The sequence below is a fragment of the Varroa destructor genome, unplaced genomic scaffold, assembly GCF_002443255.2.
Source record: "Varroa destructor unplaced genomic scaffold, Vdes_3.0 BEIS01000006.1, whole genome shotgun sequence".
NCBI lineage: Eukaryota > Metazoa > Arthropoda > Arachnida > Mesostigmata > Varroidae > Varroa > Varroa destructor.
This window is the reverse complement of record NW_019211459.1, coordinates 12631604-12657108: the sequence shown is the minus strand read 5'-3', so window position 1 is coordinate 12657108 and position 25505 is coordinate 12631604. Positions and strand designations below refer to the sequence as shown.

The 25505-nt window shown below is 40.8% G+C and overlaps 2 protein-coding genes across 4 annotated transcripts; both read left to right on the top strand.

The window, feature by feature from the left end:
* Positions 1–1116: 1116 nt before the first annotated feature.
* On the top strand, positions 1117–25080 carry LOC111252760 (tyrosine-protein phosphatase non-receptor type 11-like). 3 transcript variants are annotated; one of them, XM_022811143.2, is made up of 12 exons: positions 1117–3063; positions 14357–14421; positions 14556–14655; positions 15082–15200; positions 15545–15750; positions 15977–16117; positions 16456–16583; positions 16878–17024; positions 17379–17475; positions 17815–17927; positions 18122–18290; positions 18953–25080. In XM_022811143.2, exons 1-12 carry the CDS (start codon positions 3050–3052, stop codon positions 19961–19963), a joined length of 2310 nt encoding a protein of 769 aa, XP_022666878.1. In that variant the 5' UTR covers positions 1117–3049; the 3' UTR covers positions 19964–25080. The 3 variants fall into 3 exon arrangements, with proteins under 3 accessions (XP_022666878.1, XP_086848252.1, XP_086848251.1); XM_086992126.1 differs by lacking the exon at positions 1117–3063 and adding an exon at positions 7623–7699 and having other exon boundaries at positions 15572–15750; XM_086992125.1 differs by lacking the exon at positions 1117–3063 and adding an exon at positions 7623–7699.
* On the top strand, positions 7706–11941 carry LOC111252759 (neural cell adhesion molecule L1.1-like). The gene has a single exon (XM_022811141.2). It carries the CDS (start codon positions 7742–7744, stop codon positions 11432–11434), a length of 3693 nt encoding a protein of 1230 aa, XP_022666876.2. The 5' UTR covers positions 7706–7741; the 3' UTR covers positions 11435–11941.
* Positions 25081–25505: the final 425 nt, after the last annotated feature.

Sequence of the window (25505 nt, the reverse complement as noted above, 5' to 3'; positions counted from 1 at the left end):
TCGACAATCGTACATAGATTGTGTTCACAAACGCTCACAATTAGATTGTTATATAATATAGTAAAAGTAGAGAAGAACCCCGTATAAGAATTGTTGTTGTTGCTGTGGTTGTCGTCGTCGTCGTCGTTGATGCAGATGGTTTGCCTCGGTATTGTGTGTTGTGCCGTGTGAAGTGACATTACATTGGCTGCGGCCGCTGAGAAGGAAAGCGTCCAGCAACAGTCACAACGCCAACAAAGGGAAAAGGCACGGAACCGGAAGGGAAACATCTGATCACACATCGAAGTATGGTAAAGCGATAAAACGCAGACAACAAAATGAACGAAGGCTAGATGAGAAGGGACTGGTGTTAGAAAGAAGAAAATATAATAGGATACGGGAAGATTCGGGAAGCGAAGCAGAACGAAAGACAGACTTTCGTGGGTTGCCAGTAGCCGTAGTTGAATCGTCATCATCACCTTTAGATTGTAGAGTAGCGCATCGATGGAGTGGCATCACAGTGGTATTTATAACAGGTGTTGGAACTAGTGCAGGTAGCCACGACGGAAGATGATTGGAATCCTCTCAGTGCTGGGACGAAAGAGTTTTTTTCCCCGTTAGAGTGATCTGATGCGGTATTTGGCAGTGGACTGGTGATGGTGTAGTGGATAGTGGGTTTCACTATACGGGCAGTGGTGGCATTTGACATCCAAGTAGAGATTCGAGGAGGTGGCCGAGGGTTATATTTCTTGTACCCAGCGTCGTCGTATTATCGGCGGCGTTATTATTGCCATTATTCCTGTTGACAGTTGTTGTCGTTCTTGTGGAACGTAAAAGATCGCCGCGAAAGCATCTGCCCAGCGACTTACCATGGCCAGTACCAATCGGCATTTTGACTGAATAAGAAACAATTAAATTGCGATTGGAGCAACAGGATCAACAACGACGCAAAAAAACAAAGGCGAATGCCAGTGGCAAATACGAGATAGGCACCGATAGCAATAGGGTTTCTCATTGATACAACAACGCCAGAGCGAACAGGAAAACTTGTCTGATCTATCCGCGTCTCTGTGAAGAGACTGTAACCTGTCCGTACGAAGTCGCTTCTCTAATAAACGGGAAGGGGGGGGGGGGCAACAATCCACTGACGACTCGGTGTTTCTGCTAATATCTCGACGTATAACGGCTGTTTGCTCTACTTTTGCAGCTATTCGATGCACGTACGTATCAGTTAACTAGTAAGGGGAGTTGACAGTGAAAGAAACTCTTCTTTAGGTGTGAGTAAAGAAAGCAGACCATACCCCGTGCTAAACGCCAAGCTAGGATCGAACCATCATGGAATCGCTACAAAACCGTGCGTGTTAGTCACTAATTGCCCTCCCGAGAAGTAATTCTTGCACTGCCTAGCGGCTGTTGTTCCTCCACACCATGGTTTGATCCTGTCCTGCCGCTCTATTCTGTCCACGTTACAGTACGCAGCGTGAATAAGCCTACGAGGTGCTATTTTGCTTGGAAGAACAAAAAGTTGGAAAAGGTCGTGGTCACTTTGACGGAAGAAGCACACAGAATAGAAGAAGATGCGGCCGTGATCAAAAACACACGGATTTGGACTTTGATTGTCGTAGTAGACCTTGAAATGTTGACCAATGCCATACCACTCGTATACAACCTAGACAGCCAGAAATATGCCACCAGATGTTGACATTTTCTCCACGTTACTAGGAAAACATTAACGCAGCTGACTCAATCCTACGAGACAGAATTGCAGAGATGAAAAGACTTGGCTGAAACTGTTGCCGCAGATTTCGTTAATCAGCTGAACTTGACTGTACCTATCAAATGCAATTGTTATTATATCTCTGATTCGAACCCCCGACAAAAACTGCATATAAAAACTACACATACAAACTCACGACGTGAATCACTACTACGCTGCATGGCCACTATTTGCCGATATAGCCTACTCTATAACAATATTAACAGATAGAGAGAAGTCGTCGATACGGCCGTTAGAGCCCGGCACCCCGTTCTTACTCGAGACGTGACGGGTGTGAAAAAGCTCGCTGTGTTAGCCGTAAGTCAATTATCACATTGCTCAATTTTGCAGGTACCTTCGTATTATCGAAAATTATACGATATAATCGATTCTATATAGACTGCGGCGTATACGGCATAGAAAGTGAAAGATGGCCTGTTTGTAGTGTCTACTTTTGCCATGTACTACAACGCTACAAGTACAGTGGCTTCTACAACTGCAATACTACACAAAAATACTTAATTCATCGTCTCATAACGCATTGTACTAGTCATCTGTAGACTGCACCTGTTTTCAGTGAAGAACTACGTCTTCGGTTGTTTCCATTTCGAATGCCCCGTGGCTCAAAAATGGCGCGTCGCTACTGGTCGAGTCGTGGTGTTTCTGTTGTTATTATTTAGTTAGTGCTACAAATACTAAGATATTGCCGTTCGAATTGTTATCGTTGGCCAGTCAGTATCTTCGTTTGATTGTGCTGCACGGCAATGGTTTCATTTCGATCGCCTCCTCGGAAGCTCAAAACCTCTAATATATAAAGAAGTCCATAGAAGTGTTTACAGTGTGCGTAGGTATGTGTGCATTACGCTGCTCTTCTCGGCCCCGTCAACAGCAGGCCTGCCAAACTCATTGACTGAATACTGCGCGGTACTCGAGCGTCAGTCCCTATAGAGAAGAGAACACGCTGTATAATATTGTTTAATTGGTTGATTCTGACAAAAGTAGAATATCAAAAGGTGAATCATATCTGAGAAGGCCGCAAAGCTGCGTTCGTCACTGAGAAGTAATAAAGAAACGGTCGGCGACAAAAGAATTAGATTGAGGTAGGCAAGGACAACACGCAAAGATCTTCGCACCTGCATATTGAATTGCTGCTACAGTTGAGAGCAGAGAACTTTCCAAGACGACGACGAAGGCGACGACGACGACGACAACGACGAAGGCGACGACGACGAAGGCGACGACGACGACGGCGGCGGCGGCGGCGGCGACGACGACGGCGGCGACGGTGACGGCGGTGACGACGAAGACAACGATATGGCTAGTCGAAGGTAAGCGAACATGTACAATGCGTTTAACTAAGCTGAGGGATGTTCACATAAGTATTTATATCCAGTAATCATTGTCAGAGCTGTGAAGCATATTGCAAGGAGATATGGATGATGTAGTAGGGGTACTGTATTACTTAGAAGACCGAAACCCTACAGTTTTTTTTATTAATGGACAACGAACGTTAAACAGTGACGATTACCAAAAATATATATTTAAAATTTAAAGGCAATGACGCCTAATTTAACTCTATCGTATTGAAGTATAAATTAATTCAGCACTCAGTATGAATACCAGAGCTGTATGCTGAAGTTATGACTGTGGCATATGATCATAGAAACGTACGACAACTTTGTAAGGGAAGTAAACAAATGTTGAAATTTAATCACAAGATAAAATTAATCTATATCTAGGAAACGATTAATGATAAATTAAACGGCTAGTCAAAAGATAGTTAATATTTGCGCGCAGTCTTTAGGACCATACTTAAAACATAATGACTGAAGCGGCTTGGTTCATAGTTGTGTAAAATGTGTATGTTTCTCCTCCTGATATTGTATTTTCTTTATTTGCGCAACTTCGGACTGGGTAGATGATCTTTTGAACTTTTTGGAAAGAACTATCATGCCTTTCGGCATACACGGGAGATTTTTCCGCTTGCTGACCCCCCGGGCTTGTATCTAAGGTGCCGCATTATGCTTATCATTAATTCATCCCTTACTAATCATATAGATAGTTTCTCACTTTATAAAAATGATTGTTCACGTGAAGCGGTCCCTGCGGCAAGACTTACCTAGCGGTATTTACCATTAGCTGGAAAGAGCAATAGGCTTTGCCTTATCGGGTTGAGTCGATTTTGTATAAAGGTTTAGCAGCGATTAACAGCTGTAGATGCTAAGCAAACCTCCACTAGAATTGCATAGACCGAGGTGGACAAACCTGCAGGAAAAGAATATTAAATAACGATACGTGGATTATCGTCTTCATCAATAGCGCATTGTACATGCGACATGGTTAGTTTAGCTGCAATAAATGTACGTCACCATATGACACCCGTCTATAGGCGAGTTTAAACTGGACGCAAAAGTTCAACAAAGTTGAGTATGGTGAATTATATGCGGTTTACTTAAGGTCTATCTGCATTCTTGCAGTTTTACGTATCGCACCAATCAAACAGTGTACTATATGGAAACAGAAATTCGGGTAATACTTTTGTCTTCAGTGCTTGTGAATGTCCAGTGTTGAATATTTAATGAAATTATCACTTTGGTACGGCAAGGGCGTCTCACCCATTTTGCTATTCCGTAAAAAACGGTAAATAAAATTTTTAGTGATTTGTTCCTTGAATTGTTTAGTAGTTTGTTTCTTAAATGACTTGGAAAGTGTTGAGAAATTATATGTTTAACCTATTCGTAATGGCGGGTTTCATCCACTTGGGCAAGGCTTGGTGGTACAACACATCATTATCAGCGATTTTGCAGCTATCGAGAAAGGCATTACGCCCGAGTTGCATGAAACCAGCTATGATTGTTTAACAAAATAAGCCAAAAGTCCTTTGTATATAAATAAATGAATGCCAGTATCACAACGTGTTGGCCTTCATTTTTTATTCAATTAATAATTTTTACCTTAGTCTCTCTATGCCTTATCGCTCAAATCCAATGTGTCTCCTACAAAGTAGTGTCTGTTTTTTCTAGTCGTTAAAGTAAGAACCAGCTTTGCAATCTATTAGCTTTTAAATGTCCTTGACCACTATAAGGCCTAGCTTAGCCCAGGTATCTTTTTATTGGAGGGTAAAAGTCACAGGAACTAGATCTGATGAATTCGTTAGTAGAGGCAACATGAGGATCGATGTGAATTGCAAAAAACGCGATCCAAGTGGAGATGGGTTTTCTGCTAGAGATTAGGTCTATATTGGCAGAAACCAACATTTCATACTGATATAAAGTGAAAACTATGCGAAACAGAACGAAAACTATAGTTTATAATTCTTAATTGTTTACTTTAATCTTACACCTTTGCTAAGGCTGAGCCCGCTTTTGAAGTGATTTTGCTTAGACTATTGCGTTTTTATGCCCATGTTATACTTATGCCTACTATAATACAATGAAACAAATTTCGAACAAAATTGTTTGCGACTCTGATTTCAGTGCGCTAAGGTGGTGCTAAGACAGTTTTTGATGCACCTGCATTTGCTCGAAATTTTGGCTGCTTGGCACAGTCCTTGCTGTAAACCCCTTCCAAATGATCTTTCACAATGAATCAACGTGATTCGTTTGAAACGTCTTCCTTAGTGGCTATAAGCTCTGTGAATGTGCTTTGGTGATTTTTCAGCGTGAATGGCATTGCCGTACTGTTGTACGGACTAGAGCTTGAAGCAGGTATGCTTAAAACGAAAATTGTTTCTCGTTCGTCGCCAAACCATTGATATTACTGATGCACTCGCTATCGGCGCATAAAAATGTTTTTCGTATTTCACACCCAGTACTTAAGCCGCTAAGTATTACTTCAGATAGTTAGTTCCTGCCAGCACGAAATGATGTCCGGATTTAAACATATACTACCACGTGTCTCCAAGCTCAGCAGACGAACTCGGTATTCGCTGCGCTATCACGGAGACTGTCTTAGCTAATAGCTTGCTTTCAAAAAGTCTTCCACAACACTGATGCTACCTCTGAAAGTATGATTTCATTTTTAAGGAAGAAGATAATGCACGCTATTTCATAAACGATTTTTGTTTTTAAAAAACGGAACACAACCGAACTTGATACGCTTCAAAGCCCTTGCAAGCTACAAGACACGTTCAAATGCTCCGAAATATGGTGAGTCCAAGGAAGACGGACAGGTAAGTGTGGCGCCATAGGCCAGATCATAGGCCGGCGGTCAGTCGACAAAAGCCAGGCGTGTAATCGATTTTTTTGACCCAGTTGCGGACTAAACAGTTTTATTTGTTTGAACTGTACGGCCCACTACTATAGACAACCTTATTCAGGTCGTTTGAGAACTTGTAAAACTTGAAAATATGCGTTTTGACAAGGTGACGACATCGAGTAAGCAGAACATGGAATGGGTACTACATTTGCCTAACCTGGGAAAGCAGCTGAACTGTGTCTCGAGTTTAAGCGATTGAATCTGTGGGAAAAATTGGCGACCGATTTGTTGCACAGAAGTGTTGTTGTCAATGCAAGCCAGATCTTCCCGGACCTTCATTCGTTGAAAACTACAATGTGCGTTCCGACTGTGATGACTGAGAGCTTACCCACTTCGCCTAAAGGGAAAATAATAATTGAAAGGTTCATGGTCACTGATCGCTCTAATACGTACAATGTTATCCATGTTCATCAATTCCTAACCAGTAGAGGATTACTGTGCTGATTTACTGTTTCAGCTAGAAGCCGATTCGTTTATAAAGCTTATCAATATGATAATCAATACGAAGAAACTACCTTTCGATTAACTGAAAGAACTGAAGTTCTAAATAGTTCAGTTATAGCTATAACTTATTCTTAAAAGCTCTTCCTCAATGACTTCCTTCAATCTAGTATCTTAAAAAAACTGTTACACAATACAAGGTAACAATTTTTTATCTAGTATTCAGTTTATGATTTTCATGCTAGAAGTAACAGTTGAAAGCCGATCTGTAAGGAAGTGTACCGAATAATGGTCCAAACAGTAATTTATAATAAGCCTTATGTATGCGTATTACTGGTTTTTTTAACGACTCTGCCAGTGTACCCTTTCTATAATAGAATTTCGAAATTTTGTAAACACTGCTGCTCTGCCCTGGTAGTACTATATTTACCAAGGTGCCCGAATCAGTGTGTTTTACGTGCGTACGTTTTCTATGGACAATACAAAGCATACGTATGTGAAAGCTGCGTGGAGCTGACACGGTCTTTTAAATACTGAAATGTATTGGCTACAGCTTCGATCCGGCGATTTGTCTAGAATTTATTCAGTAAACCATTCACTTTATATTGGTTTAACGAAAAAACGAATTGTTCAAACCGAAGCACGACACTCTTTCGAATTTTGGGTAAGTATATTTGCTTCGTGGTTATGACGGTACTTTTCTGTGTATCAAATTATTTGACATGCGAATCATTATAATGGTACAGGCAATGAGTGATTCGCTAATGGATCCCGCTATGCCCGACGGGATGTAACGAGGCACGTTCCATCTCCAAGACAAATGTAGCTAATCAAACGACAAAAAGCGAATATGTGCATGCATATATTCGCTTTTTATCGTTTGATACATATGTACATTTATATCCAGTTCGGCACTACGGACTAGATTCGTAGCGGTAGCGCGAGACAGGCTATGATCACGTGGTCGAACTTAAGGTTCGTTTTTGAGTCTGACACATCAATGACAGCGTTTGCTTTCTCAATTTCTTGTGTCTCCCGTGCAGTTCTGCTAGCAGTGTCAAGATCGCTAACGATAACAGCATTTACGAAACATGAGAGCTAGAGCAAACGCTACCGGCTCACCAAGCTTGTAGACGTTGTTTTGATCGTACACGTTCTCGATATCCGACACATGATGTGATAACGATCCGCGTTGTGTAGGAGGATGCCAATCTCGCCGCCATGCTGCGTGCTGGTATTATTGTCTTCCTGTCTCAGCTCCATCTAGTATGTTGATATGGTGTTGTTCAATCAGTTGTAATTAACTGAATGTACCCTCGACATTGGGTCGGTGGGTCCTTGCTTAATCTAGGTCTGCTTTTGAAAAGTAGTTCACGTAATTGGAAGGAAACGATGTCGTTGCATCCTAGCAGTGATGGCAGATGGTTTGGCGTGAATCTGCTTGTATGCATTTTTGCGCAAGTTTTTTCACTATTACCGACCGCTGTGCCTGCGGAAACCTGTTTAATTGACGGAACCTCACAGATAATTCCACATCCACCTAGGATACATCGCCAAGTCGAGCAGGTAATCTTCTATGACTCTTCGGCTCGCCCCCGTCATGAGATCATACGGTGTCCCGTTGAGCAAATGACCGCTAATGATGAGGACACGGAAATAAGTTGGTGGTTCACGGACAGCTCGAGCCCCACCGTACGCAAAAAATTTAGCGATGGTATGGAACTCGCTTTTACACCATTAAAAAGTTCTCACATTGGAGAGTTCGTGTGTGAAGCTAGGAACAAAATTGGCGTCTCGCGCTCGAATGTACTGCACGTACGGAACGTGACGCACACAAAAATTCCGGACGGGGCACCGAAACGCTTGCGATTTACGCTTTTCGCTGGCCAATTTGTGTCACTCCATTGTCCGACTCCCGATGGAATCCCAGCGCCGAAAGTGCATTGGCAATTAGTGTCGGGGAAACCGTGTGAAAAACCTTGCTCTGTCGTGGATCCTACAGGAACCTTACACATACCGTTTGTCAGCGTCGAAAAGGATAACGGATCCGTATGGCATTGCGTCGTTAGTCAGCTTGAGACAAAAAAAGTATTTCAAATAGTTACGCTGGAGATTCGCCCACGGCCCGTCGAATGCGCTGCAAAACCTCGTTGGCTTTACCTCAACAAACAGGTTGTTATGAAAAAGGGCGAAAATGCTGAGCTGTTCTGCGTGACCTCTGGTCCAGACTGGCTAGCTCCACGATGGGATATTGATAGTGCTCTGAAAGCAGCTGTTCACGGTAACAGCTCGATGCCACTTCGAATCGACTCGTCTGCAGTGGCCACAACGGGAAGGACACGTTTCCATCTCACCTGTTCCAGTAATGGTCTTACGAGCAGTATTATTCTTTCGATTAAGGCAGCACCTACAATTATTTACCTACCGAAAAGAGAGGATGTTAATGAGGGTGACACATTCTCTGTCGATTGTGAAGCGACAGGTATTCCAGCGCCTAAAATTGAATGGAGCTTCAATGGAGAAGATGTCCTCCCGTCTGGGATGAGGATTGAAAAGAAAAATCGAATTGCTGTAGACAAGGCTCATTTACGCCACCAAGGAGTTTTGCGTTGTGTAGCAACTAACGTCCATGGCACCATCTATCGGGAGGTACAAGTTATGGTGTACAGTGCCATGCCTCAAATCATAGCTGAACACCGATGTTTTATTGCAGTGGAAGGAGATAACGTAACTATTCCGTGCACGGCTCGCGGTCATCCACAGCCTAACCTGAGGTGGTCCCATAACGGATCTCAGTTGAAGGTGGATAATCTTAATCACACCCTCGAGCTCATAAATGTTCGTCATGTGGATAACGGAGTGTATACTTGTCATGCCTGTGGAGACGTATGTGCTGAATTTGACGTTACTTTAGATGTACTTCCAGCTAAGCTTGAAAAAATGCCACCTAAACCACTCGAAGCACTAGAAGGGGATCATTTAAAACTCAGATGTGTGGTGAGGGGTCGTCATCCCTCTGGTAATAAGATCCGGTGGAAGGTCAATGGTACGTTTGTTCACGAAGGTGAAACATACGACATCGAAGAACCCCTGAAACAGGGAACATACTCATGTGAACTGAATAACGGAACCAAATTGGGAGCGGATTTATGGGAAGCTGAGTTACGAGTCCTGAAACGGCCGTCTGTGCCAAAACTTAATGAGCAGTGTAGATCGGGCGAAGTTAAATTAGGCTGGGTATCGAAAGCACAAGAAGAATCTGTTTTGTGGTACGAAATTCAGCGCAGGCCACAGAGGAATAGAAGTTGGCAGTCGATCGGCTCTGTCGAAGCAAACGCAGATAACGGCGATAAGATGCTACAGTTTAAAGCTGAGCTGCCAAAAGTTAGGGAGAGCTATACGTTTAGAGTCATAGCACACAACCGCGCGGGATCGAATTCTTCAACTCACACGGAACTCTGCAAAGCTTCAACCGGATATCCGCCTCTACGAAGCCCTGATGGGATTAGGATAACAAGAAATGGCAATCTGGTTCACGTTAACTGGAACCCGCTACAGCCACATGAGCGCAACGGAGCCCAGTTCTACTATAGTGTCTCTGTGCAAAAGAAGGATGGGAAAGCTACCTCATTTACTGTAAGCGAACCTTTGTTCAGCTACATAATCGAGCAAATTTCGGAAATCGGTACTACTGAATTTACGATACAGAGCGTTAATGAGTATGCAGAGTCCAGTCTCGAACAATTTGTTTATGATTGTGCTGTTTCAATGTCAAATCTTAGCGTCGAACATGTAAGCTCAACATCGGTCCGCCTTCGTTGGGCGTGGAAAGCCGACGAGGAGGGCTGCGCTGACGGAGCGTTCAGTGGAGCTCTTGTGATACGCCAATTCAGCTACGACAGTAACATCCACGAATATAATATTTATGATAAAATCGTTGCGCAAAGCGGCCAATCGATGCCAACTTTACCCGAAAGCGAGGTCTTAGTTCAGCTAAAACAGGAACAACACTTGCTAAACCAGCTCGACGATCAGAGGCTATATTGTGTGCACTTGCGCGCCTGGTTTAGGCCAGATTTTTCTACGAATAATACTATGAACATTAGTTCAGCTGCTGCTCCTAGCAGCAATTACGGCGAGCACCGCTGCTCCGCTTATCCATCAACCGGATGGTGTAACCGAACGTGGGAAAGTTCCGGCGGCGAGGTATGCTTCTATCCGAGCGTCGTCTTCGAGGAGATGCCGGTTTCACCTGTGCTAGAATTGAGGAACGGCGTCGCGCGCCTTCTAGAGCCGCCTCCCAATACTGAACTTTTCTACCACCAGCATTCGGCGGAAAAGAACGTTAAGAACAAGAATCAGCACAGGGGCGTCGACTACGATATTGATGCCAACGAAAACAGCGATGTCGGAGAGCAAACGCTAACTTCGCCGCAGTGGCTACGTAGCAACACAAGCGTTCAACTTTTACTAGATCACACCTACTCTGTGCGGTTAGTTCAGCTAACTTCTGAAAGGGCGCTGGGGGGCACCGCAGTGAACCTCACGTCAGCTAGCACAGCGATATTTAGTCCCACAGCAAAAGGGGCTGTTACTGACCGCGGCTGGGACGACAGCGAGGTCCCGCCTACATCGACGTCACCACCACCACTAGAAGTCGATGATCGCGCAATAGGTGCAGCTGTTTTTGCCTCGACTTCAAACGGGGCTTCCACTTTCAGTGAACGGGTTTGCCGATTGTCGCCTATCGTGACGCTTCGCCCACGAAGCGATCCATCCTTATGGCTGTTGTGGTTCGGCGGATCCATAGGTCTTTTGCTCATGGTGTTCATCACGTTGGTTTTGCTGTTTCGTAAAAGTAGTGGCATGGAATTTTTCCATGAAGAAGATAATCCTGAGGGGACTAAGCAGACGACACTCAATAACAGTATGCAAACGGGTGAACTACTTGATGGTGATGAAAATATATTCGTAACAATAAGCGAGAGTAATAATAACTAGAGCGCTATTAAACTAGGGTAGGATTTGAAAGATTCTAGTGAAAATTGTGAGCATTGTTCGGAACTCACTTATTGGGCAATTCCAGTTGTGAATTGGTCGCTTTTTTTAATTTATGATACTATTGATAGTTAAAGGGTATATGAGTAATTAACAAGTGTTCTTTTAATATGCGTCCCATGTTTACGGTAATTATATGCTACACTCTCGGTTCATATACGCCGGGAATTCTCAATTCAGGAAACGAAGCAAAAACAATCTAAAAAGAGAGATTTGGATTTTTTTCTTTTCGACCACTTTTATATAAGTAATATATTGTTTTTCTAACGTGTGGTTAGCCTATATGTTCGATAGGCGATACGATCATTCTTATATCTCTATTGGTTTGTGTTTATAAGCGAAATAATATATTATATGTGGTCAATGGTCGACTTGTTTCTTGTAAATATACACTAAATAAAATCCAATAAAAAGCAATTATTATGTCCTTAGGTGACTGCATCAAATGGATTGCACCTAATATTATTTCTCTGAAACAAAGGTCAACTAGTATTTGATGCGTTGGCAAGGCCAACTATCAATTTCCATTTTTATAAATGAACTTATCGTTTGAAAATCGATCACCGGCCTTGACCTTTATCATCTAAGGTGTTCTTACAATAATGTATATCAAATTTCACTTGCGATATACTATCAAACTGATTATTTGCTCTGAACTTCTACTCATGGTTCAGGGCTCATATAAATCCAATTTTATCCTCTTTGCTTGTCTTTTTCACTATTTCTCTATCGTATCTTCAGTCAACTATATATATATATATATATATATATATATATATATATATATATATATATATATATATATAGATGACTGAAGACAAAAGCGAGATAGCTTTATCAGCTAATTTTCGGAATAAAAATGTTTTCTTTTTTAAGGTAGGACTTTGATTTTGTACGCTCTGTCTGTGATTCATGTACTATCTTTATCTAACATCGACAGATGCTACCGTGGATGCGACATCGATCGACATGGAAGGGTGATAAGATGACTTCATAATAATCAAATTTTTTCGCAACTGCAGTTTTCCCTCAAAAATTTCACTCAGCATGAACGTCTAGTATTTAATTGCGGATAGTTGTATCATACAGGACGACGCTTGATTTTACTTGAAGGCTAGGCTTTATGTGTATCGACAACGCTGAACCAACATGTTTGATCAAGAATGGTGCTCATATACCATGTAGTCTTCTCTTGAGGAGAATGTACCACAAGGAATACCCTAAGCGCGATATTTCAGGCACTCACCCCAATGAGAACTTGTTTCGCTATAGCCGGATCTATTAAGTGAAATTTATTATTACTCTTTGTTTGTGAGAAGGCTTGTACCTAGCTTTGTAAATAATCGATAGTCAGCAGCTGTGGAACTCATTCATAACATAATGAAATACGAGGTACAACAAAGCTAATTGTTGAGTCAGTGGGCGCAACGCTGTCATTAGCAGCACCGATTGCGAATCAGCCATTGGCTCAGTTTCTGAAAGTTCGAGGTATCCAGACGCAATCGATCCTTCTTGCTTTATAAATAGAACAAATGAGATTTCTATACTCCTATCAGTTCGCAGGCATACATTTTTGGCTCGGAAAATATCATCGTCAATTAGTCCAGAGTTTTGGCTAATTTAACGAAATTGCTTGCATTTCGTTTTTGATATGATGGTTAAAAAAAAAAGTATCTATTTGCGTGGATCTATGTTTCGGTTAATATAAAATGATGCGTTTCAATAAAGGTCATCACAAAAAAATTAATGATTCTTACGCCAACCACACCAACAGCTCCGTCACCACCGCCTCACATCCAAGTCCGTTTAAAACCGCATAGACTATATCCAACAAAGAGAATTTTATGCCACTAGGTTTCGGGACGGAAACTGAGTCTCCCTTGTCGGTATTCCATGCTATTTACTGCTGTTCGATTAGTGCGTTACTAATAGTTTGTCGGAAAATGCATATATCTAAATGGGATGACTAACTGCTAACGTAGCGCAGGGTGTAAGGGCACCTTCTGTTTTGGAAGGTCATTTCACCAAGCTGTTTCAAACTGCTGGCACCCTTTTCTGAGCCTACTATGTCGGTAGTGGACGACCTTTTTGCTTAGTAAGATATGGGAGCATGCTCAGTTGATAATTGACTGAATAAAAAAAACGTCAGCATAATAGTAATGAGGACCCTGTCCCATTGGTCGAGACTCCTTCAAATAAGTGAATAGATCTCACTAGTAGCTGTTCAATCACGAGACTAGCAAACTTTTCTGTTCTAGATCTTTCTCTACAGCTCTATGAATTATCTTTAAATTGTATGATTATCGTTTCAGAGGTTCTAAACGTGTGGTGTCTAATTGATACGTTCAACTTAAAAGTTGAATATATATATATACGTTGGAAAGGAAGTTCCCGCATTTAAAAAAGTTTATGCTTAATAAGATTATCTTCTGGTCCACGATGCGAGTACCCTGTCTTTAACCTTTATCCCACATCCATCTTAATTTTGTAAGGTCATGTGGCTTTACATGTGAAATAGAAAACTTGAGCAGTGCAAACTTGACAATTCTTTGTAATATATAACCTTTACGTTGGATAAACACTAACCTAACTTAGGCAAACCTATGTTAAACATTTTTCGTTTGGGTAGCACGCCACCTTGAGCCTGAATCGCATGCGATCACGTTACCACTGGACCACTCCGAAAACGTTCGATGATAACCAAGTGATCTAAATAGTTGTAGTTCAAACATGTAGACCGTGTGTGGATTTATTTAATAGCGAATATCCCATATATAGACGACTGATTACACGACGATATTTATCTATCGAGTAGATTGATACGTGCAAATTATTACATTCATTGTCGTATTTTGTGTATTTCAGTCATGGCCGCTGGTTCCATCCGAATATCTCGGGGTTCGATGCCGAACGGATTCTTCTCGAACAGGGTAAGTTGTCAATGACCGGTATTATTACTGTTACAATTTTTTTAATGCTCTATTTTTTTTGATAACATTGATTTACTACAAACTTACTAACAAATAGACGCAGCTCAATACGTGTTTTTTTTTTTGTGTTTCAGGGATGGACGGCTCGTTTCTGGCGCGACCGTCAAAGTCGAAAGAAGGCGATTTCACCCTTTCTGTTCGCCGAAACGGCAAAGTGACACACATAAAAATCAGGTTCGGCCTTGTTGATTTTTCAGGATGTGACCTGCGTATTTTGGAAGTCTTCTAAAATTTTGAAATTTGTAAAGAGGCATCGATGTTTTTTTGTTTTTGTTACAATGAAGCGGTTGTATCACCGATTATTGAATGATCTAATTCGCTAGGTCTAGTGTTCACCTGGATCTGAATAGAGTGCATTGCTTCCCGTTGGGCTCTGAGTCGGTGCCTAATATGTATCGATGAGACTCGATTTCAAACAGCCTAGAAAGTTATAGGAAGCTCACTATCTCTTAGTTCTTACAGGTCACACGCGTGTATCGAGCATGGTACGATAAAGTACGTAAAAAGCTAGGATAGCCAATGTATGCATTACAAATATTGTCAGGAAATTGTTTGAAGGTGCACCCCGACTCATTTCCTTATTTTTGCTCGTGTCCCTAGGAACTCTGGTGACTATTACGATTTGTATGGAGGGGAAAATTTTGCGACACTTGCCGAACTTGTCCAGTACTACATGGAAAATCAAGACCATCTCAAAGAGCGCAACGGAGAGGTCATTGGTTTGTATGATTTAGCACTCTTCACTCACGCCAGTAGTACCTGTTTATGCTGAATACGTCGTTTATCTGCGTGCTGCGTTCGCGACACCCCTTCATCAAATCATCGTCAGTAATGTCTACGCTATACGTCATAAAATCGCTGGGCCATTTTGAAGTGCAAGTGAATTGATGTTGGGCGCCTGGAGGTAACCGTATCCAGACTTGCGGTCGATATTTACACCACAGCGTAAACTAACAGTGTGAGCTTGTTGCGTGGAAAATTAGTGCTGCACATCCTTAGCAGACATTTGTTATTTCTTTGGTACTTATCAGACTATTCTGTTTTTACTGGATTTCAATTGCAGAACTGCGTTATCCTTTGATCTGCGCAGATCCGACAACCGAACGATGGTTTCATGGGCCGTTATTAGGTCGTGATGCCGAACGCCTCTTACTTGACAAAGCTCGAAACGGCGGCTTCCTTGTCCGAGAATCACAGTCGAAACCTGGAGACTATGTCCTTAGTGTGCGAACTGAGGACAAAGTCACGCACTTCATTGTGCGCTGTCTCGTAAGCATCACCCTGTGTTGTTACTGAGGTTATGCGTTTATCTTCTATTAAATGTGTGAAGATATTTATTCAAGTCGTGAACGTAGAAATCTACTTCATAGAAAAGACGCTGACCGCTTCTGGATTGTTGTGTGGGGCTCTGTATTACGTACAAGTCTCCTGTAATCAATTAATTTACTCAATTTATTCAAACCATTCATGTAATTTGTATCATTGACTCTTTCAGAACGGTGCTTATGATGCTGGAGGAGGGGAAAAATTTAGTTCACTTTCGGAGCTGGTCGATTTCTACCGCAAGAATCCTATGGTTGAAACGTCCGGAACGGTTGTGCACCTCAAACAGCCTCTTAATGCGACGAGAATACAGGTAATAAGTTAGGAAAGTATGAATTTAGATTTCACTTTAGTGGGCAAGATAATATCTTTATATCATGTAAGTTTACTAAATGAGAAGTCGTTTATAATATATGTACATATATGTTAAAGCAACCTTATGATAGCTCAAAATGTGTTCTAGTGCTATAGATAAGTTACATATACATTTTATTATATTTTGAAACTTAACTATCGGAAAGAGTAAAATATATTTTGGGCTGCCATAAGGCTGCTTTAATTGAAAAAGATGGCAAGAGGAAACGTGCGTCTCGCACTAAGATCAAACACAAAGCACTAAGCGTCGTTTTTTATTTTCCGTCCCCAAAATAGGCGTCAACCATTGACGAACGCGTAAAACAGTTATCGCGAGAAAATACAGGAGGGGGCGGCAATTGTAAAGCAGGTTTTTGGGAGGAGTTTGAACAAATTCAACAACAAGAGTGCAAACATTTGTACAGGTAGAATAATAGTGATAATAATAATGATCATTTTAGCTTTTTATACGTATCAGGTGATATTGAAATAACAACGTGGCTTCGAACAAAATATAGATACGTAGTAACGATTAGAAATTTCAATATTAAAGCAGTCTATTTTTATATAACTGAGGCATTTAGTGTTCTGAGCAACCGAGCTAAGGTCTCCAAGTATGGGCCCTTTGTCTATTGAATATGCTATGACGTTCGCACGATTATCGTTGTCCATAGCTTCTTTTGTTCTCATTTCAATTTTGTGTTCAACGAATCATCCAGTCGAAAAGAAGGTCAAAAGCCGGAAAACCGATCTCGCAATCGATATAAAAACATTCTACCGTTTGACGATACTCGGGTTATACTCAAAAGGCCAGGACAGCCAAACGGTTACATCAATGCCAATTACATTCGAGTCGATGAACAGGGGTGAGTAAAGCAGATTACGAAAACAAACCTGACTATTAACAACGAAAATTACTATTACGACTATGAACAATAATAACTTCTGTTTCTTGGACTTCCGAACTTCTGTTTTGCAAGGCCGTAATAATCAGCTTTCTAATGATTAGCGTTTCATACTTATTAATCCAAAAATGATTGTGTCTTGTAAATTTACGTCATATATATAATCGCCTTTCACCAGCTCTTTTCAATAAATTGTTTTTACTATAAAATGGAGAAACGTACGTGAGTAGCTATAAACGTGTTTATCTAAACACGTTCGGTTCTCACTGACTGACTGCCGCTACCTGAATTTGCCGATCGGTTTGTCTACTGCAGATTATTTGATACTGATCCAACAGCGTGCAAGGTTTATATTGCAACTCAAGGCCCTTTAGCTAACACGATTGAAGATTTTTGGCAAATGGTGTGGCAGGTAAGTGGTGAAGATTTTTGCTTTGTTTGCTTACCTCATTTCCAGATTTTCAACAAAAATTGCATACAGCCTAAGAGGTAATTGTTTAGAATGTAACCGAGGAAAACCTTTGATCTTATTAATGGAGATTTCTATAGGTTTATTTATTTAGGTGCCAAGTTTTTTCAAGATGTTTTTGGCTGTGACACGCTACGCCGGGGTATTTTTTGAAACCAAATGCCCCTCGTCAGTCGTCAGCTAAAACTTGTGCGCAATCATAAGTACCGGACCATAGATTTTCCCTTAAGGAACCTACAGATTTTTCCAGGCGTTACTTACGTTTGCTTTTTTTCCGCATAGGAAAACTGCCGCGTAGTGGTGATGACGACCAAGGAGACTGAACGTGGAAAATCGAAATGTGTTCGATATTGGCCAGAAAAAAAACGTGAACCTGTCGACTACGGCAGCTACAGGTTGGTGTAGCTCAGGATAGATGTCAATAATATTTCATAGGTATACACCAACATCGGCATGAATAACCAAATGTTATCGCAGTCTGCATATGCATGCTTCGCAGTTTGACCTAATAATTGCATCGTAAGCCTTTTACTCAACGAGCTTTTGTCGCGATTTTCATCGTAATAAGAACTTGCGTTTTCCTCTTCAGCGTAGAGACTGCAGCCGAAACGTCTACTGGCGACTACACGTTACGAGAGCTAGAGCTAACCGAGGTAGCGAGCGGGGAGCGTCGTCGAATCTACCATTTTCACTTTACGGCCTGGCCTGACCATGGCGTTCCCTCCGACCCGGGATGCGTCCTTAACTTCCTAGAACAGGTTGGTATATACGTAACATATAGCATGTATGTTTCGTAGTGCAGAAGACTGCGGTCTAAATTTTACAATCTTAACTTCTAATTTTAATTTCTAATGCAAAAGCGAGTTGCAAGATCGCGGTTGGGAATAGGGGACCAAATGTTGGTTTCAGTAAACTCCTTTGTTTCTACAGCAATTTTAAAAGTGCGACAGTGTCGTAAAAAAAGGAGCGAAGAAAACACTCGCATATAAAAACGTACACAGGTGCTTAGGTTGGATGCGGACATCAATCTCGACAATGTGCTAGTTTCTAGGTGACCTCATGTGGTTAGCCGGTGACTGTAGATAAAGGTGAAAAGTTACTGGAGCTAAGGCAAACCAATAATAGTATATTTACCATATGTAAAGGCTAGTGAGATTTTTATCATTAGTTTTAAAATATATGTCTTTATTCAATAATTAAATAACATTATAACACTATTGCTTCCTTGTAATATTAATTTATTCATATCCTGCCTAATTTGCTTGATGAATATACCACAGTAATCTGGAGTGACAGGTTTTTCTGTCAAAAGCACTTTCACCTTCAAAAGACACAATAACGTTGGCCATGGTAAACTTCCGTTTTTGGACTACATCTTTTTTAATTGCTTCTATACCATTACCTATTCATTTTTCTTTAGGTCAACGCTAAACAAGAAGAAGCAAATGCTTCAATGAACGGCATCGAATCTGCCATTACCGCCTCCGAGCCTACACCTATTGTGCCAATGTCAACAAACTCGTCATCGAACAACTCATCTTTGAGCTTGACAAATGGCGCGGGTCCAATCGTGGTGCACTGTAGTGCCGGTATCGGCCGAACAGGCACGTTCATTGTGATAGATCTAATCGTCGACGAGGTGAAACGTCGAGGTCTTGCTGTGGATATTGATATCCTGCGGACGATTCGAATGCTTCGTCGCCAGCGCTCGGGAATGGTACAGACGGAAGCACAGTACAAATTCGTCTATCTAGCCGTCCAGCATTTCGTTGACACGCAACAACAGCGTCTCGCAGCCGAGCACAAATACGCCCTGCTGGGCAGGGACTACAGCAACATCAAGTATGCCGGCCCAATCCCGCCTGTCGGCGGAATTACCGGTGCGGGGTCTGTGGGTCCTGTGGCAGCCGCGTTTGTTGGGGGTACGACAGCACTGGGGTCGATGGGCATGCCGCCGCCGCTGTCGCCGTTGCCAATTTACCCCCTGTACCCCTTGTATCCACCACCATCGCCCGGTGTCCCACCGCCAGCTTTTGATACGGTGGTATCGAACCCACGCACGAACCCTCTCTACGACACGCAGTCATTTCCGCCTAAACCGGCGCCAGCAAAGTCTTCAACGTCAGTGAACCCCATGGTTGGAGCTGGAACCCTAGCAGGTTCCGGTTGTTTATTAGGTGGCGGAGTGGGGCATAAACCGCTTCTTCCACCTCCATCAATGCCCGCATCTACTCTCTACGAGAACATTCCGCTTAATATTACAGCTGGCGGGGCCGCTGGCGGCCTACCAGCTTCAAGGTCTCCTCTCGCAGGTCTTCAATCGCTGTCATCTTCGTCGACAGGGCACACTATGACGGAAGCGGCGCCAATTTCAAAAGTAGCCGCGACGACCACGACAACAGCGGGCGGTACCAGTACCACGGGCAGTTAGACTGTCGTCTTATGGTGGGCGATCTTCAAGTCTTAAGTGTGAAAACTTAAGCTTGCGACGTTATGATGGTCTTCGCATTATCGCAGAGCATTCTGCCATGTCTATTGTCAACCCAGTACGCCAGGGATCACTTGATTATCACTGGCTTACAAAAAAGAAAAATCATCAAGGCGATTCGCTGGGAACGATGCTGACGATTATTCATGGCAGTAACGCCATTATTACTAACTAAACTGATGGCCGCTGTTGTATAGTAGCTAATGCATGTTTTTCGTTGAATTGTATATTCTCTTTAAATACAGATAGAAAAATGGCTGTCATAAGAGCGACTGTGGTTACTGGTAATGTTATTACTACGCGTATACTTCTATAAGAGAGAAACAAATAATACCAGAAAAGGATGACGTGTGAGATCTTAATAATTATTACTACTGTAATCATAATAATTCCAAGCAATACGGCATATTGAAGCTGTTGGTACGATGTCGAGTAAATGAAATTTGGACGATCCCGTGGTGGTTTTGCTTTTTTATTCGGTGTTCTAATAATATTACCATTATTATTGTAAATGCTAATCGAAATGGATGCTGCGTTTGTTGCGAGCTTATTGGCTGAGCATGCCTAGACTTTTATCTGTTAAGTATAGAAACGTAGCACACATCCCGGTGCTTTGACATCTCAACGCCCGTCTCAGGTTTTCAGCGTCTCCGTATAGCGTATTAAAAACAACAAAAATATATCTATATAAAAAAACAATAATACTAAAACATAACGGTACACTAGTACTACTAAAAAGGATGCTAAGTCCAGATGAGTTCTTTTTTGGTGCCTATGCTGTACGGTCTACTATTGATTGTAGTAAATGATCATTGCGATATCATTGTCCGCTAGATCTTAACGGGGAAGGTGCTAGGGGCGTGCGGTCGAAGATCTTTGCTCGTCTCTAATAAACAAGAGAACGCAACGGTTAATACTCGTGACGAAATAACATACGGCAATTTGGAGTGCTAGCAAATAGCCACTGGCGTACAAAGAAAAGTGAACACGATGTATTAGCGCTATTTGTGGGAGATCTTCCTCGATGAGTAACAGAAAGTGACCGCAGTGCTGAAAAAAGAGACAAGCTTTTGAGAGGTTTTGATTTTCGCTAAGCAAAAACACAACCTAGACGATGGTTTTGGAAGGTCATGGCTGTTCTTACTGTTTTCATAAAGGTACATGGAAAGTCATCATACAGTTGACGATGGCTTAAGTAGTGTATAGGAGAAGCGCAAAAAAAGACATTGCGCTGTGCACAAGTGTGAGAGTGCTTCAAAGCATATAACAATAATAGACAACTAATAAGAAGAAGGCCGGATAGATGATACTTAGAAACAAAGTGTACAAAAAATACTAGTGGATAATAATGATAATATAAGAATGATTATTATTGCTATTTTATTAAAATAACGACGAGTAACTATTATCATTATTGTTGTGGTGATAATCTAGCAGAAACAAATAGATGTGGTCGTATACCCACCAGGTCGACACTGAATCGCTTACCGACAGACTGGCCGAGGACAGTTGTACTGATATAAGAGCAATGCCGGGTAACACTTACTATTAAAAAATAAAGTTGACATCATCCTACACATATTTAAAGGCGATCTTTCCTCACTTTAGGAGGAAAACGCATAATAATAAATTCAAGTTGGCTATTATATTCTATAAAAACTACATAACCGACTGCAGTTATAGATAGAAATGAAACAACGGAATATCTGTAAAAGTAAAAGAAACGAATCTTAGTATACACATATACAAAGAAACAGAACAATATAACAAATAAATCCGTCTCTCACGCCGAGTTCGAAGCGGCCTTCAGCCAGGCGTCTCAACGACGTACGCAGACGGAATCGACCGCCTGGCTTGTTTTAAAGATAAGTGTAGATCAGAATCTTAGCCGTGAACTGTGGCCTGCATATTGACTTTGTTCCCGAGTCATCTCCAGAGTAAGTCGGAAACCGAGCGAAATTAAATTAGGCATACGTGGATCGAAAACGGGCCCGATTTCCAGACCAGCATAGAGCCATCATTAGAAACAATGCATATATAACATAATAATATAACTGGTTCTTACGTACAATATACAATATTGTAGCGCTAAACATTGAATGTCATGTAGAGATACATCATAAAATGTGTAGATCCAACACGACAGCTGTGGTATGAAATCAAATAATTGAAATCGCGCGTGTTGTCTGCTAGTAGTTTCGTCAGAAATTAAATTCTACAAATTATTTGGAAGGAAAGACGGGTAATGAGTTTAAAAAAACGTTCGAGCATAAGCTGGGTTAACTATTAGATGTAGATGAATATCTGGTTAGCAATGAGAAAAAGCATCGGTCGAGCGGTGGCGGATTACCAGGCAATCTATGGATTTTTTGTCTACCAAGAAGATGCTGTGCTATGTAGAGTTATCTTTCCTCCACTTAATTCCCTCACACTGTTTTCACGGGCCTAAGGCGGATACGTATGTCTAGAGTAAGTCGCCAAATTGGTCTAAGTTGAGTTTGCCTATCAGATTGTCTGAGTGAAAAAAAAAACGAACTTTTTTCTATTATTCTCATTTCACTTGTCTAATGTAATTAACTGGCTACAAAAATATGCAGTTCAAAAACCCTCGATGTTATTTGAAATAACTCTATCGATTTCCCGTGGAGTGCAACGCTCGCCTCGCCAGTGCGGCATGAATTCTATTTGACCACAGATGTGCACCCTATGGAATGCCCAAAGTACTACATGTTATCTTTTTTTTCATACAATATAAATCTTACAAAAACCATAGAATGTATAACGGAATGGGTTTGAATTATTAGCACCACTATTATTAATAACCGTCAATTTATCTCTCGCTCTCTCCATATATATATATATATATATATATATACATATATATATATATATATATAGTACCTTTAATCACACCCGCAATGCACCTGCCTGAGCCTTAAGATTTGTCTAATATGAGCCCGGTAACATCGACTATTTTGGTCAACTACATCTCGACTTTCGAGTGTGATAATATACAGAAAGAAACAGGCACTCAATCATTAATTGATCAACTCTCGACAATTCATAATCAACGATGACGGCTTTATTAACAACTACGAATGCGTAATGAGCAGGGATAATTTAGCGATGGCCTTATTTTGACAACCATATATATACATTACTGATGAATCCATTTCAATATTATATAGAAGAAAAAATATACAAGCTGCAAATATGCAAGCTGAAAAGACAGCATTGTTTCTGCTAATGCAAGGCAACAAAAATGGTAAAAATTGCTACGAAACGTAATCCAAATTGTACTCTAACTTCAATGTGTTTCCACGGGAAAAGCGGTGAATATATATATATATATAGAAGTAGGGGTTGGATCACGTTTCTTAACAATTTTTACTATCTTTGTATATATATATATATATATATATATATATATATATATATATATATATATGCAGAGGCATCATGACAAGAAATAACAATAATGTAGCGTAGTATACACAAATATTTTATTGAAACTGTTTTTCCAGCTGATAGAAGACACCCCAATGATGTTTCACTCAGCTTTTCTGGTGCCAAGAGCAGTAGATCTTAATAAAATATCAAGCAAGACAGGTCTAGAGAGTGAGGGAATGCTATTACAATATAATCATAATAAAAGTAAAATTCAATACTATTAATATCAAAACGAATTACCGAAGGTTCAGACTTACTGTACAGAATACAGGCGCAAGGCTAAGGGCCGCGAGAACGAGCGAGTTCCAGTGGGCAGCAAGAAAAACAAAATTTTGCTTATCTGATTGAATACGTAGAAACTGCATCAGGGTTCTGTTCAATTTCAATTTTGTTAGAACAATATCGGGTTAATAATAAAAAGAATAGAAATAATAGTCTCAACTGGTGAATATACAGAGTGTGCGAGAAAGTTCTCGATTAGATTTAGAAAATTATATCAGAAACAAGATTTAATTGTGGTAGGTGTGATATTTACTGGACCCTCTTTCAATTTCAGTAAATTGCGCTGTGTTATTTTTCTTAGTGATACAAGCTTGCGCACAAGGGATGCAGGCTGCTGTGCTTCCCACGCTGTACTTACACCTATTTCGTTGACCAAACACGGTCTGCTGTTTTTTATAAGCTAGGTTTTATTACGACACTATATTTCTATACATTATTAAGTTACATTATTAAGGTCCCGTGCCTTTTTTAGAAGACGAAACAATTTTCAGTTGTTTATGTATATTTAATCTGTAGTGTCATAGGTAGTGTCGTAAGAGGCACGAGTGTAAAAATGTTAGTCGTGTATTAAATAACCCGTTGGCAACGTAGAGGTTTTCCTTTCTTTAAATTTATGCCTGCAATGCTAAGTAAACCTAAGAGAAATGGTAAATTATGTGTGTCTACATCATATCCTGATTTTCTAGATCCGTCCAAACATTGCTTGGATAGTGATATCATTTTAGATTAGATTTTGGCGAAAAATTCACAAATCGACCATCTTTGTAGCCGACTTGCTCGATCTCGTGTGCCCCTTTTTTATCGATTTAGGAAAACATTATTCGTTTCTGTGTCCTAAACGTTAAAGATTGTCTGTTATTTCGTCGTTTTGATCACATTCAAAATTTGCTCAGAAAGAATCACCCTGAAATTTGTTACAAACAACGAACGTGCGATGCAGAGCAGGGACAGGAAAAACAAACACTTAAAAATAATAAAAAATATATGTGTTTTAGGTTATGAAGCGGACAGTAATCTAAAATTATGGATAGGATAAGTACTGTAAGTATATATACATCATAACAGCGATGGCGAATGCATAATATCGATTATAAGTGGATAGTAGTTATACAAATCCGCCATTAAAAAATATTGTTCATGCAAATGAAATAAACGAAACTAAGGTACAGTGGAGGAGTAAAAAAACTAATAGGATGTATAGGAAGAAAGTAGTGTTTTCGCTAAATCCTGCACCAGTATCGAGACTGCATATTGTTGGGCGAAGATGGACAAAAAGAGTTGAGAGAATAAAAGCAACATAATAAATCAGCTGGTTGTTGTTGTGTCGACATTTCGTTTTCTCGCTCCCTTTAAGGGTTTTTTTATTAGGGCTAACCAAGGTGGATTTTTCATAGGTAACGTTTTTTTATACAAATCAGCCGATCAAGCAAATATTAAAAATTAGAACATTAGCCTATCAACAGGGCGTTGTTAATGTTTTCTAGAAAGTTCAAAAGTATCGCTAAAAAGGTTCATACCATCATAAATGGGAACTTTGTTCTAGCCCTAATTATTTTGAAATAAAAAGGTTGATTTATAGCTGGCTTGGTGCTATTTGACATGTAATTTCCTTTCAGGAACAGGATCTGGATACAGACAGTAGACTAAGGTACGAACAAATATACATTCGCTAATACTATGCTATATATTGAAGTCAAGAATGATTGCAGGGTCAAATAATACGCTAAAGTCTTTCACATTAATCGAGAATACT

Coding starts and splice junctions, on each gene's coding strand:
- LOC111252760 (XM_086992125.1), top strand. CDS start 7,638: ATGCCAATCTCGCCGCCATGCTGCGTGCTGGTATTATTGTCTTCCTGT. Junction 7,700..14,356: donor TCCTGTCTCAGCTCCATCTA/GTATGTTGATAT, acceptor TGTGTATTTCAG/TCATGGCCGCTGGTTCCATC. Junction 17,476..17,814: donor TTTGGCAAATGGTGTGGCAG/GTAAGTGGTGAA, acceptor TTTTCCGCATAG/GAAAACTGCCGCGTAGTGGT.
- LOC111252759 (XM_022811141.2), top strand. CDS start 7,742: ATGTACCCTCGACATTGGGTCGGTGGGTCCTTGCTTAATCTAGGTCTG.